Source organism: Pantherophis guttatus, chromosome 2, assembly GCF_059756535.1.
Source record: "Pantherophis guttatus breed Tessera chromosome 2, ASM5975653v1, whole genome shotgun sequence".
In the NCBI taxonomy this organism is placed as follows: Eukaryota; Metazoa; Chordata; class Lepidosauria; order Squamata; family Colubridae; genus Pantherophis; species Pantherophis guttatus.
The window spans coordinates 228,784,226-228,799,376 of NC_142064.1; the positions used below are offsets into that span (position 1 = coordinate 228,784,226).

Consider the following 15,151-nt stretch of genomic DNA (forward strand, 5'->3'; position numbering starts at 1 on the left):
CTCGCAGTTGTGATATTCATTTCACTGCCATAAAAAAAGTTGGGTCTGGTCATGTGCCGCCTCAATTTATGATCACAATGACTTACAACCAGGATTCTGGTCCCAATTGTGGTATTTAAGTCAAGGATTGTCTGTATAATAATTTTTTGCATTATTATTTTTTTTGCTTCAAACCTATTTCAAGATCTAAGACTAGGTTATATCAGGGTTTTTTTTTGTCTTTACCCCATTTATTAGGCTTCACACCAGGGATGAGCAGTAAGTTTCTCATCTCCAGATGTTGAACCCTTAATTCAACTCTCAAGAAACTCCAGACCCAATTCAAATTAGATTAATCTTTAGTAGAGACAACCTTCCGTAAAGTAGTGCAAAGTTATCAAACATATTACTGGTATCTATTCTAGGCTTCTGCATCCTAAAAATTATGAATTAATGGAAGATTTCTTAATGGCCTTTAGAAACAACATATTGATAAAACAGCTCCTCCAGGATGGTACAACAGGCACAAATATTCCGCAACAAATTAGAATGTTTTTTCCTCGTCTATTACTTTTTGATTTAGACCTCCAGTTTTTTAATCGAATTTTATACATTCGACTTTAAAGAAAAACAAAATCATTTTGCCTAATTTTGTAATCTAAACAATGTTGAGTATATTATCTGTGGTCTGTCATCTCAATTTGGGAAGACCAAGACAAGTGGACACATTTGCTCCTTTTGCAATCCACAATCCCAATGAAATAAACTGCAACTTACTTAAACTGGATCCCACTCAATTTATGGAAATAATTTATTGCACATGTATTGATAATTGTTAACCTACACCATTTTTCTATTCTCACTTTGTTTCTGAATGGCCCTTTTATTCAAGCATCATTATGAAGGCCACATAAAATTTCCAGCTTTGGAGGCAGCATTTGAAGAACACTAGTTTGAAGAAAGCAACAATCAAGTTACTTCCCAATCCCAATGTCTTCTGATTGGCAATGAAAAGGAGAAAGATGCTTGAATAGAAGAGCCTTTAATCAAAACTTACAGTAATTTTAGGAGGGAAAAAATCTTGTGAACAAGGCCGTCTAATTTTACTGCTATATTGCTACAGTTTGATATCTTGCTCATACTAATAAAAACATAGTTTCCAATCTGTTTCTATGTTGCTGGCTCTTTTATGGCATATTTCTGTAAAATGTTTATATTAACATAGAACTAAGAACTCTGGTTACATGTGCAAAATGTAGAAAAAATTAACTGCTGTTCTTTCACCTCTCAAACAAGCAACCTGAGAAATGAATCATTGGAGGCTTTTAAAAAGAGACTGGACACCCATTTGTCTGAGTGATATACAGTCTCCACCTTGAGCAGGGGGTTGGATTGGGAGACCTCCAAGGTCCCTTCCAACTATGTTATTTTGAATTTTGAAGCACAAGATTCTGCATAAAATAAATTGGCATTCTTTAATTAAATTGTTCTAAATATTGCTCTATGGCGCTGTTTAAAATCTAATAATTCTTGATTCCAGAATGTGTAACTATATATTTGGTAACTAAGGTTTAGCATAAAAACAACCCTGAGCTGTTGAAATAAAAAGCAAATACTGAAGGAGATACTGAATGACAGAAAAGGAAAGGAATAACCCCCTAAATAGCTCTTAAAACAAAATTATAAAATGAATTTATCTATATACCACCAGCCTCATGCTTTGGAGCCAAAAAGGAAAACGTATTAGTTTATTACAAAATTCCAAAATCAAAGGGGTAAGTATGACCTTGTAGGAAAATACATTTTTGTTCTTAATCTTGTTGCATTCCTTTAGCATATTTGCTAAATATGATAGTATCATAGTCATTCCTTCTTAATGTGTACACCTTGAACATACATGCAAAAGGAGAAAAAAAACTATTTAAAAATCTACTTTTACAAACACTGTGAAACATATTTAATAATATGACCAAAAGTATCTACAGAAATAAATTTTAAAGATAAAACACACAGCTGCTTTGAAGACAAAGGAATGTTTCTTTTCATTGTTATTGATTAATTTCTGCTTTGCGGAGATGATTAATTGTAAGAACACTGATACAAAAATAATTTATTGACAAATAAATTGTTTAAAATCAAAGTAATGCATAAAATTATAGAATCATATAATCACTTCCCTAATTAAGAACTCTGAAGAAATTAAAAATGAACAAATTCAAACAGAAATTAAAAGTCAATTAGTCTTTCATGAATAATCTTGATACCCTATTTTACTCCCTTAACTTTGTTTCATTAACCTGCATGCATGCAGGTATTTTTCACTTCAGCATAATGCAGCTAGGGAATTTCTGTAACTTTCAGTAAACAATATTTGTGTCTCTTTAAAAAATGATTTATCATTTACTTTTTTTCTGTGAAGAGTGAATGGGTTAGTATGTTGAAAAAAATTGATCAGAAACAGGAAATACATTTCATTACATCTTTGAGATTATTTTTACATGTGTGTTAGATAAATGGGTAATGTTTTTATTGCAGCAGTTAGGTCAGGTGTTGACAACCCATGGCCCCAGAGCCGCATACGGCTCTTTGACCCCTCTCCTGTGGCTCCCTGCTGACCCGGTCGTGCGACATTCTCTCTGCCCCGAGAAGGCGCAAGCCTCTCCACAGAGCCATGTGGCTGAAGCACTCCTAGCATTTTCTCCACACTGCCCGCAACCGGCTGCTTATTGTGATTCCATGTCCTTCATGGGCAGCTCAGCACCAGCTGCGGTCCCCTTTATGCCAGCTCAGGAAGGAGGGGAAGGGGAGGAGCAGCTGCCACTGCCAGATTCAAGGAGGTAAGAACTCTGGCTCCCCCCCTGCGTAGCACGGGCTGCCCCCTGCGCTGCCCGCTACTCACCTCACTGCGCAGTGGCAGCAGCGGGAGGAGTCGCCATCCCCGCTACCGCCGTGATCCCGGCCCAGGAAGATATTCCACTTGGGCACACATGAGATGAGAGAGAAAAAAGGGGAGAAAAAGAGAAGCAGGGCAGCCACAAGTGGAGGTGAAGGGCAAAGAGGATCACCTCTCTCTATGAATTCTGCCATTGTTTGAGATCTGACAGAGTTGGTACTATCTGGTTCCTGTTGCTTCAGCAACACAACTAGTAGAACTCAGGAAGCAGTATTTATTTATTTAACAAAGAAAGGAAGGAAGGATGGAAAGGAAGGAGGGTGGAAAGAAGGCAGGAAGGAAGGCAGGAGAGAAAGAGAAGGGAGGGAGGGAGGAAGAGAAAGAGAATGAGAAAGAGGAAAAAGAGAAACAATTGAGAAAGAGAACGGGGAGAGAGGAAGAGAGAAATGAGAGAGCTGGAGGGAAAGAGAGAGGATGAGAGAGGGAGGAAGAATGAGGAGAGAGAGGGAGGGAGGAAGAGAGAGAGAGAGATGAAAGGGAGAAAAGAGAGAGAGATACTGGTTTCCCATAGAAAAGAAAACACCAGGAACCACAAAACCTGGCTGGGTAATTGTGGCTGGGTGGGGGGGTCATGTGACTGGGTGGGAGTGAGTGATGTCAAGTTGGCCACACCCACCCAGGTTTTGTGGCTCCCCGTGTTTTATTTTCTGTGGGAAATTGGTCCAAATGGCTCTGAGTGTTTAGGATTGCAGACCGCTGAGTTAGGTGATTTGCTGCTCAGAAGAAATACTTAAATTTAGCTTGATAATTTTAAGAGCACTTTAGGTTTGTTTCTGTTTTCTTTTTGAAAAATTAAAATACTGACAGTTTGTGCCCCAAAGGATTAACAACTAAAAAATCAAAACTCTTCAAATTAAAATCAACACCGAGGCACATTAAAGAGCAGGAACATGTAACAGAATTGAAGGAATTAAAAAAAGATATTAAAGGATATTCTAAATCCAGATCTATATTTACATTACAAAATAAATTTAAAAGGATCAAATCAACTTTACAAAAGCATTTCCTCTTCAGTTCTTCCCTCTTCTCTTTGCACCTTCTTACAAGTTATAAATTTTGTTGGTGTTTCGTCTTAGAACAGCTAACATGACAGGTAATGACACCTCTTTGAGACAGGCAATCTCTTTCACTGTGTGCAGAGCTACACCAGGATGAGAAAACCGGCTAACACTTTTTGGCACCTAGGAAAAAAAGGAGCTTTAGACAAAGAACAGATTTCAACTCTATGCACAAGTACTGATCAGAAAGTAGGTTTAACAAGTAACAAATGATTACCGTATTTCTTGCACTATAAGACACTCCGGACCATAAGACGCACCTAACTTTTGGAGAGAGAAAAAATCTGCCTCTGCCTCTGCCTCCCAGCATCCATCGGTATTCATCTGGCTAATGTCCTTGCAGCAAACAGCAAACAGCCTGGTCAGCTTCAGCACATTATCGCAGCCTGATTTACCACAAGCAGCAGATTGGCGGTTGGATTGGCCTCCCAGAATACCACCGATGAGCTGTTCCAGACTGCTGATCGCCAGTGGTGAACAGTGGGGAGTGGCGGCAATCTCCGCCACTTGTAATGGGCTGAAAACGGGATGCATGGAAGCTGAAAACGGGGCGCGTGAAAACCGAAAACAGGGCACACAGAGGCCGAAAACGGCCGAAGGGTGGGGGCCAGCAGGTGGGTGGGGCTTCAGCAACATTCGCTCTATAAGACACACAGACATTTCCACCCACTTTTTTTGAGGGGGGGGAGTGTGTCTTATAATGCGAAAAATACGGTATATCTGGTGTTAGATGTAACCCTTTCTATAAGATATGTCTTTCTACTGTTGCAAACAAAGAGTTTTTTTTTTATTAACAATGTGTATAGCAACATGTAAAAAACCATGCAATTGCTAACAGACCTATTTACTCATCTCCTTTTACTGGTAGAAAGATTGACATCTCTTCCAAAAATGTTTTGTTATCAATATATTAATGAGCAACTGATAGCAATTTCAGCCTCAAGTTTCACTTCTCTTACAGCAGGGGTCCCCAACCTCCAGGCCACGGCCCAGTAGTGGGCAGTGAAATGTTCATCACTGGGTTGTCTGAAGTGGCAGGTGAGACAGGGCGCATCCCCACTTGCGTGAAAAGTGAGCATGTGTGGGTACGCTCTATTTGCGCAAACGATGGGCAAGTCCACCACTAGTGCAAATGGAGTTGTGCCTGCACACATGCTTGCCCACTAGAACCATCCCCGACCCCCACCCGCCGAGTCACAAAGCTGGGAAGGTTGGGGAACTCTGTCTTACAGCATTTAGTTACCCTCAAGTTCTCTGCCTATGAAATTTTTCAGTTTCTATCCTCCTATATACAGCACAGTATGGCTAAAACAATTATCATTCCTAAGACCACAAAACAACTTCTTGTCATCCCACGTGAACCACTATTATTTCCAAGATATTAACCTGAAATTTTGCCTTCATATGTGCTACTAAGGGTAGTGGCAATGTATTAAGTTAAAATAGTTTTAATGTCCAGCAACGTGCTTTGCAATCCCTTCTAGCAGTAGAATTTAACCTGTTTCTACTAAGAAATCTACAATAACTTCATTATATAACAGTTCTAAGAGTTTTAGAACACATTAAATATTTAACAATATATTGCAAATAGAAACATGGAATAAGGAATTAAAATTTTTGATATGTTCTATTGTGTCATATGACTATTATTACTAATAGATTGTTACTGTTATTTATAATTATCTATGTATCTTTTTTGGGGGAAATGTTAAGAGATGTGGTGTTCAAAATGCAATATTGTTTCATATGATTTGGTATATACTCTATGGCTGTCTTTGACAGATGTTATTTCACAGAAGCCATGGTGGCACAGTGGTTAGAATGCAGTATTGCAGGCTGACTCTGCCCACTGCCAGGATTTCAATCCTGACTGGCTCAAGGTTGACTCAGCCTTCCATCTTTCTGAGGTTGGTAAAATGAGGATCCAGATTGTTGAATGCAATATGCTGACATTTGTAAACCGCTCAGAGTATGCTGTAAAGCACCATATAAGTCTAGGTGCTATTGCTGTAATACTTTTGTTCTTCAAGACTCATTAGTTTTAGGAAACATTTTCAGGCAGTCCTCAGTTAACAACCATTCATTCAGCAATCATTTAGTTACAGTGAAGATGAACCAATGTAACTTGATTGGTCCTCTAAATTTATGGTTATTGCAGAGCTTCCATGACTACATAGTCAAAATCTGGGTGCTAGGCAGCCTACTCAGACTTACAACCAGAGGGGCACTTCTCCCATATGCCTATTTCCCCCCCGCCCCCCATCTCTGCCCTTTTAACTGTCCTGCACAGCATCATTCCTCAGCAGTGGTGGCACTGCTGGAGCTGAAATAGAGGAACAGGGCTTTCAGCAGTCTCAACTGACTATTACCACCCTTGGGTCTCTACTTTAGCCCCAGTACTGCTATCCTAGTTGCTGAAGAGTATCGCCTCAAGCCCCAGGCCACAGCCAACCAGTGCTTACTCCCAGCCATTCCATGCTCCACAGGCCCTGCGTGCCCACTTGATCTTTGCCACCTTCCTCCTGCTGGTGACAAGGCATACCCAACCAGGTGCTATGTGAGGCAGCTGCTGGCCATGCCAGATCTTCTTCTCAAAGCCATGTGATGTTTCTCCAAACTGTGTGATGCCTCCTCATTATGCTTCAGAAAGACTCTGAGGCCTTTTGAAAAATAGTGAAGACATTGGGATTTGGGGGAAGTGTGGGCGCAACTTTCTCGTGAGCTTTTGGAAGGCCTCAAAATCTCTTAAAAGAATCTTGAGGAGGCAGCATGCAGTTTGGAGAAATGTATATGTAGCCTCGGAAAGAAGGTTTGACATGTCCAGAGCAACTTGCATACCTTGCTGAGAGCAGCAGGGCCTGTGAAGCACAGATTGGTGGGGACAGCTGGGGTTTGTGCTGTGGGGCTGGTTGTGGCACAGGGCTTGAGGTTTGGCACCCTCTGATGGTGCTAGCAGTGCTGCAGCATCGCTGATACTACCATCCCCGCTGCCAAATGCTGTCCTGCAGGGGGGCAAAAAAGACAGAGATGGGAAGGAGATGGGTGAGGAATTAAGAGGAGACAATCCCTGACTTTACCAAGGCTTCAGTCGGAGATGGACCAAACTGGGAATGGCTTGGATCAGGGTGGTTCCTCACTTAACTACTCGTAGTATTTGGTTAATGACAGCAACAGAAACTGCTGGTATTGCTGTCACTAAGCAATGCAGTCAGGTGACATTGCACTTTATGACATCAATTATTGACAGAAATTCCAGTAAATATTTCTGTTTAATTGAGGACTACCAGTATGTTCTTCCACCTATGATGCTTACATTCTATCTGTTAGAGTTCCATTTGGATTAACTGTTCAGAAATTTGAACTATCAATACTCATTGAGGTATTGAATTATTTTTCCTACTAAGTAAATTGATTTAATAATTATGTAACATTAGCACAAATGAACAGGGCCTTGGTGGAGCAGCAGACTGAAGTGCTGTTAAGTAGCACCAGCTGCCTGCAATTACTGCAAGTTCAAATCTCACCAGGCTCAAGGTTGACTCAGCCTTCCATCCTTTCGAGGTAGGTAAAATGAGGACCCGGATTGTGGGGGCAATAAGATGACTTTGTATAAAAAAGAACACTGCTTGGGGGGGCCAAAAGCCCTACTAAGCAGGTATATACAAAAGTATGAAGGCTATTGCTTAACGCATTGTAAGCCGCCGAGTCTCCGGAGAAGGGCGGCATATAAATTGAACCAATAAATAAATAAATAAATAATATACCATGGATTCGGAATAATTTCATTTAATATATAAACTATGTAATCGTTAAGGGCCATTTTGCCTCTGCTTTATTTATTTGCATATCATAAAAATTCAGCAATGAAGGCAGAATTAAATTTAGATTTACTTTTAATTCTATTTAGTACTGCTACAAATACACTGATTTCAGTTTTTACTGGATATGGAAAGCTTTGAACTAATAGAATCTTTTGGTGCCTGTAATATTGTAATATATTTGTTATCAATCTTTTGTTACAGTTTTCCGAGATATCACATGCATCAACTACAAATCAAGAGAAAAAGTAATCTGTCAGCTTTTTCACATTTCAAAATCTCATTTTCTATCCGAGGACTTTCCCTCTCAAAAACAAAAAATTCCACTTATGTTAATTCAGTATAAATAGTGAATGGATAATGGATGTTTTAAAAAACAATCTTACCTGCCGAGGAAGGAAATAAGGTGCATCTGTTTCTACCACTATTCTATTTAATGGAATTTTTCGAACAGATTCTCTAGCCTCATTTGCTGATGGGTAAGACAGCAACGCGGTGAATCCAACAGTTAGATTTGGAAAGTAGTCTAAAAGTGGTTCAATGACACTATACCTGCCAGTGAAGCAATGCCTATGAAGGGATCAAAAATAATGGTCATCCCACTATTTCAGATGAATAACCAGTAACAAGAAAACATTAATGAAGGTCATACTAATGACTTGACAAAATATTTATGTAGCATGGTAGCTGCCATTTCAGTAATTCTTTTTTGGTATGAAAACCTTTAGTCAAAATTATCTTGAATAGAAACAATTATTTATGGAATCTTATTTCAATGAAATTCTTTCATTCGGATTATGGTTTCATTTTCAGCTTTGATTTGTGAGTTAGAAGAATCACAAATCACATGGAAAAAAATATTTGATGCTTAGCTGTCCATAAAATGTAAGATCATGGCAACTGAAATCTCTTAGTTTCTAGAATTTTTCAAAGGTGTTGTCTACACCTCATGATAGTATTCTAATCAGGCAGTCTGTTATTCCCTTCAAGATTCAATTACTGGGGTTTTTTTTAATAACAGGAATGATACAATTTAAGAATACAGTACAATTACCTGTGTATTTTGTAGTCTTTTGGTACACATTTTTTCATGATTTCTAACAGATCACCATCAGCATCTCTGCAGTGTATAACCAATGGCTTCTTTAAGGAAACAGCTAGATTCAGTTGCCTCTCAAAAACCTGAAGCAAGTAAAAAGCAGCACACCTTCAAAGGCCATTACAACTGCCCTGAGAACAAAAGTAAGACATGGGGGAAATATGCTAGCATTAAGCACAGCCTTTTATAATGTAACCAAACCAAAGCATTTTATGAATACCTAAATACAAGAAATAGTGGACTGTTTTCAGTTATTCATCACGTTTACCATTTTAGGACAGCATTATATATATGGTATTTCTTTGGAAATAGCCCTTCACGATGATTCAACAACCCATTCTGAAGTTAAAAAAAAAAGGCTCTGAATTTGTCACAACGATTCAACAATCCACTCCAAGAGTAAAAAAAGATTCTGAATTTGTAATGTTCTGACTTTAGGTTTGAAACTGATAGTTTGAGCTGTAACTGGGGCCATTTAAGCTCAGAATATTGTTGGACATTGCCAGCAAGACCAAGAGTTGCTTTGAACTTGAAACAGAGCAACTTGATTTCAAAATTTGGCATTTGAGTTCAAAACTTTTTGGACACTTCTGCAATCCACCACTCATTGTTTATTAAAACCATTATTACTTTCAGTGGTCTGACAAGGTATTTTATCTAAAGCCAGTTAATCAATGCAATTACTGTTTGGTACTACACAATTATAAAGTATCTTAACAGAGTTTAGTATAAAAATTTACCTTATGCTGCTTTGAAATGTCTGTACTACATTTGTGAGAGTAATCCAGTCCTATTTCGCCAAAGGCAATCGCTTTGGGGTGTCTCATTGCCTGCAGGAGATTTCTTTCATGAAGTTCTGTGTAATAACGAGCAAAGTGCGGATGGCAGCCAAATGCCCCCCAGACCATGTCTTCTTTTAATAAATCTTCCCACAAGTTGTTTTTTAAAGTACGAGGATCACAAAAATCAGCTATACAGCCCTGAAATTCTTTAGGAAAAGTGCTACTATACATTTTCCTAAATTCAGAAAAAGTGCCTCTGAAACCTGTTTTTGAATATAACATGTCCAAATGACAGTGAGTGTCAATAAATCCTTCTTCTAAATATTTGGGCAAGCTCCTAGGAAAATTCTGGTTTACACAATTACTCGTGAAAGAGTCCGACTTGCGTGATGAGGAGAAGATGGGAACATATGCTCCTATTTCCATACTGTGGCGTCTTTTTTTCTCTTTATTGTCCAGTAACGAACCATATGACCACTCTCTCTCTTGCATACTTTCCACTGAAGGTTTTTTATCCTGCGTTGTATTCACTGATCTTTCTAAAGAAATATCACAGAGATTATTGGAATACGAGGTGTTTTCAGTGAGGCTTGAAAAAGAATGTGCTGGCTTTGGACTACTTGTCCAGTATTTTGCATAATCATTCATTTTCTGACTGTATAAATGAGGAGGATACATCACAAATTCTGTTGTTGACAATGACATTTCTTTCGGTTCTGAAAGACTGTGGTTAGGGATGGAATCTTCTTGTGAAAAAGTAACCAGTGGTTCTCCATCTTCTGTGTCAGACCAATTATTTTCAGCTGAAAGCTCTTTCTTGGGCTCCATACACTGAAAAAAAGGGGAAGGATCCATTTAAGATGAGCATAAAAATAATGATGAAATTTATTCAAAAATCTATTTTTTTCTATAACAATATTTAAAATGACAGCCATGTTATTTTTTCCCTCAGCAGCTTCTGGTACAGTATATCCAATTGACTTGACTGTACCTAACCTTTCCAAAATGTCCCAGTGCAAGACAATTTTCCAGTAGGCCAATACAATCTTCCCATTGACCTCCTTCCTTCTCTCACCTGAACTGCTGATAGTCTTACTAAGCATCTAAAACCAGTTGTTCTAAGAGTTTACTTTGAACACTATTCTTATTGGGGATGCTACAGTTCTATAAGGAAGTTATGACTATTCTCATAGTAAAAAAAGGACAGTTAAAATTGCTGTAGTAATTTTTAAAAATCCCATCTAATGTCAGATTATGTCATTAAGGCAAATAGTTGGAAGTAATATAATTCATTGAGTGTAACCCATTCTGAATAATTTAGGTCTACTAAGGACTTCAGACTAAAATATATATATTCTTAATAACTTTTTATCAGAAAGTCTTAAAAAATCATGCAACTTGAAAACCCCCAGGAAAACTAATATAGTCTCAAAATGAAGCTAATTTGTGAATGTATGTTTGTCAAATATAGAAATAACATTTCAGTAAAAAATATAGATCTTCTGTGTATCTGGAATCACATTTCCATTTACCATTTAAATCTCCCACAATGGTGCCACTTCCTAAAGTCTACATAATTAGAATCCCTATTTTATCAATTAAAGCGACTCTCTTGGATACTTAAGTCTGCTATAATTCTTGCACTATCTATGTAAAGAATAATGAAAAGCTAAGGGCATTTTAGAACATTTCCAGACTAAGTTGTAAATGTATTTTCATTCAATTTAGGTTTTTTAGATTTGGTTAAAATAGTGACATTAATACTATTTAATAATTATGTTTTTTTTAAAAAAAATAACCTTCTAATAGATTAATGTTTTACCTTTTGATCTGTTTCTGAATCATCCATAAACACAGATTCTTGAGAGGATTCAACAGTAACAGTTGTCTGGAAATTCACAAACTTCTCTGTGGCATCACTTTGTGCATTAGATGAAGTGGAGGAAATACATTTGTCTTTTGTTATGTTTTTTTGTTTTGCAGAAGCACTAATGCCTTTTATAAGAGCTTTCTGATTGTCACTTTTCTGCTTGGTCTCTTCAGCTTCACATTTTGAATTTCCAACTATGCTTCTCAAGTGGGTTTCTGATTTCCATTTTTTTATTTTACTTTGGCTAGCAAAAATATTACCATCAGAGATTTTGCTTAGCTGTTTAGGAGAGACTTGCTCATCTTTTTGCTCTCCAATTTGTGAACAGCTAGACTTGCTTTTAAATGTGTGCTCTGAGCGACTATTTTCTTTCTTTGTTTTATTCTGCCCAACATCTATTTTTTCTTTTACTGAAACCTGCGAATCATCTGATCCCTGATAAAGTTCTACTTCATCTTCATAACTTGATTGTATGTGAACGTACTTGGAAATAACCACTGGTTTGGAAAATTCTCTTGTGTTACACTTAGTTTTATTTTCTCTTTTTGTAGCTTTTTCAACATTGGAATCTTCTTGCATATCAAGTTCATCCTCAAGTCTTGACAGTCGATGACTTTGCTTTGACCTAACCAAAGGTTTGGCAAGTTCTCTTATGCTATACTTAGAACATTTGTCTTCTGTTTCTTTAATAGTCTTCTTAAAGCTGGAAGCCTGTTGAAGTTCCAATTCATATTCAGATTTTAATCGTTTATGTCTATGTTTTGAATCATGCCTTGGTTTGGAAACTTTAACACTATGCCCAGTTTTACTATCTGTTTTTGTAACAGCTTTCTCAATATTGGGATCCTGTTGAAAATCAGTTTCATGCTCTGATCTTGATACTGTAGAAATTTGTGTTAATCCAGTTCCTGGTTTAGAAATCTCTTTTGTACTGTACTTCAAAGTTTTATTTTCTTTTTTTGTAGTATCTTTTTTGAAGTTGGAGTCCTGCTGAAGTTCTGGTTTTTTTTCAAATCGCAAGTCAATTTTTTTTTCAAATCGCAATTCTGCAGAGCTTTCTGATTTCAAAAAAACCTTCTGAATGTTGGATTCTTGTTCTTTTTCTTCTGAACTTGACATTAGAGATACATGTCTTGAAGTGCCATCTGACCAACATGATTCTTTATTGCCTTGCTTAACAGAAATATTAATACGTTCCTTTGGTGCAGTTTTCAAGCAATGTGATTTGTTTCCAGTTTGTTGCTCTTTAATTTCTGATACTACCGAAAATTGTCTCAGGTTGTTAATTGAGCCAAGTTCCTCTTCTTTAGAAGGGCTTTCCTTATGAATTCCATTTAGAGATGGAGGTTTTCTTCGGGCTTGCAACTGTCCCCCCAATATACTCAGCAGAGCTTTACGATATATTAGTCGAGGTCCCTCATCCTGATCTTGGCCTTTTATTCTTTTCCGGCCACATTCAGCCGACTTTTCTTTTAAAGCACTTTTTCTTTCAGGGACTGCTGCAATATTTATTCTTGCATCACTGCAATCTTCTTGCTTGATCTAAATAGTAAAGAGTAAGGTAAGCTTCATAAATTGTAAGTAAAAGCCAACCACAAAACTATTTAGCTCACACTAGGTTAGGCATCAATGGCCATGTTCATCAGCAATAATAATACTGAGATTTAAAGGAATTACTGTTTACAGGCCATACATTATATGGTGCTACAGAAATGCTTTTTCCTCTTACTTGGCTCCTCACACCATCAGGACTAATCCTGCCAGAATTCGAAACTTGCCATGTCACCAGGGCTCCTGGCAATCTATTCTTAAAAACGAAACTGCAAATCAACATTTATTCTTATGTTTACAATTACTTACTACAAGGGCTGTAACCAGACAAAATAATTTAGATTATAACATAAACTATCAAACTGAGCTTAAATGGACTCCACAGGATGGTAGAGGGCAGGAGGGCCTGGAGGAATGTTGTCCATCGGGTCAAGATGGGTCGGACACAACTTTGCAACTAGATAAGTTAAATGTTTCTGCTGGTGGGAACAAAATTGTTAGAGGAGTGAACTCATTAAAAAAATCTAATATTTATTAAAGACTGTCAGAAAAAATATATATATCCAGGATATATAATTTAAAAATATTTTTGAAGGCTAAATGAGAAAGCTAAATACTTTAAAAAAAATACAAAATGAAAGCCTAATGACTGCATAAAAATGGAATTATCCCCCAAAGGAAACGAAGGTTATCAAAATACAGCATAATGTATTTTAGTCAACTATGGGATTTTTGAGGCCATTCATCACTAAACCCTTACAAAGCAGCACTGTATAACAAATAACTGCAGAGTGATTAAAAAAAAAATCTAATAATCAACAGCAATATCTATATTCTAATTTCCTCTCCAACTACTTTTACTCAGCAATTTCGGTTGCTACTTGACATACCTTCAGTTTCAGGGATTCCCGAGGGGAAAACGCCACATTTTTCGTCGTCATATCGGAAGCAGCGGGCTTTGTGAGGAAGGTTTTGCTGAGGACAGGAGGCTCTTGCCCACCACCGCTGATGTCATCGTCTACTTCAAATTCATCAGAGGAAGAATCCTCGGCAGCGAACGAAGTTCGGGAGAACTCCCTGCACGAAAACGCCGGGGAGAAGACTCGAGTCTTCCCAAACTCGGCCGTCCCGCTGCCGCAGGGACTCCCGCGGGGAGGCTGGGCCGGTGCTTCGAGGAACTTGCCGAATTTCGCAGGTGAGCTTCCAGCGAAGCCGTCCCACTCGATTTTGCGTCTCCTGCTCGGCTGCATCGGAGCTAAATTATCTGGATATTAAAACGGGGAAGGGGTGGTTAGAAAAGGCCGTTTTTAAACACATTTCCGCTTGGCTGGTGCAGTCGCTTTATTTAAAAAATATGCTGCGGGTATTCTTTAAAAAAAAAAAAAAAAAAAAAAACCTCGCATCAGCCGAAAATGCAAATAAAAGGCCCATTAGAGAATACTCCACCACACCAAGGTTCTCCCACCTTTATACGCGCGCCCTCGGATAAAACGACCGTCAACAAAAGCCATCTTTAACGCCAAAATATGAGCGAGGGGGCGCGGATCCGCTCAGCAGCAGAGCGCCACGGCTCTTCCCCGGGCCCCATCTCAGGGGCGCCAGGCGAACCCACCCTCCAGCCTCCTCCTGCGAGAGCCGCAACCCCCGGGGTGGGGTGGGGTGAGGTGGGGGGAAAAGACAGGCGGAGGACCACCCTAGCAACGGCCAGAAGGGGACTTCGCGGCGAGCCCGAAAGGAGGAACGGCAGGTCACACACAACCTTCTTCCAGGCCTTGGGGACGGCCACCTCCGCCGCTAAGCCGTGCCCGCTCATTGGTCGATTCCAGCCGCCTCCGCTTGCGAGGCCCGCCCTTTGACGACTCGGCCGCTTGGATCCCGCTTTCCGATACCTTCTCGCGGCCTCCCTCTCGCCGCGCGCCACCTCCCCCCCCCCACCCGCTGGGAAGCGCCTCCCTCAAAAAAAGCGTCGGGGATTGCGAAGGGGGGGCTCGGAAGCCGCGAAGCTGAAAAAGCTGGCTTGCCTTGGGAGGCCTGAGCCTGG

General features: G+C 39.1%; 1 protein-coding gene across 4 annotated transcripts; it reads right to left on the reverse strand.

Annotated features, from left to right (window-relative positions):
• Positions 1 to 1,698: 1,698 nt before the first annotated feature.
• Positions 1,699 to 15,151, reverse strand: LOC117673906 (uncharacterized). 4 transcript variants are annotated; one of them, XM_034431611.3, is made up of 7 exons: positions 14,870 to 15,151; positions 14,001 to 14,374; positions 11,512 to 13,101; positions 9,648 to 10,520; positions 8,863 to 8,990; positions 8,195 to 8,378; positions 1,699 to 4,113 (listed from the first exon to the last, which is right to left on the reverse strand). In XM_034431611.3, the coding sequence occupies exons 2-7, from the start codon at positions 14,358 to 14,360 to the stop codon at positions 3,973 to 3,975; spliced, it is 3,276 nt and encodes a 1,091-aa protein (XP_034287502.2). In that variant the 5' UTR covers positions 14,361 to 14,374; positions 14,870 to 15,151; the 3' UTR covers positions 1,699 to 3,972. The 4 variants fall into 4 exon arrangements, 3 of the variants coding, with proteins under 3 accessions (XP_034287502.2, XP_034287501.2, XP_034287503.2); XM_034431610.3 differs by having other exon boundaries at positions 14,576 to 14,906; XM_034431612.3 differs by lacking the exon at positions 14,870 to 15,151 and adding an exon at positions 14,723 to 14,831.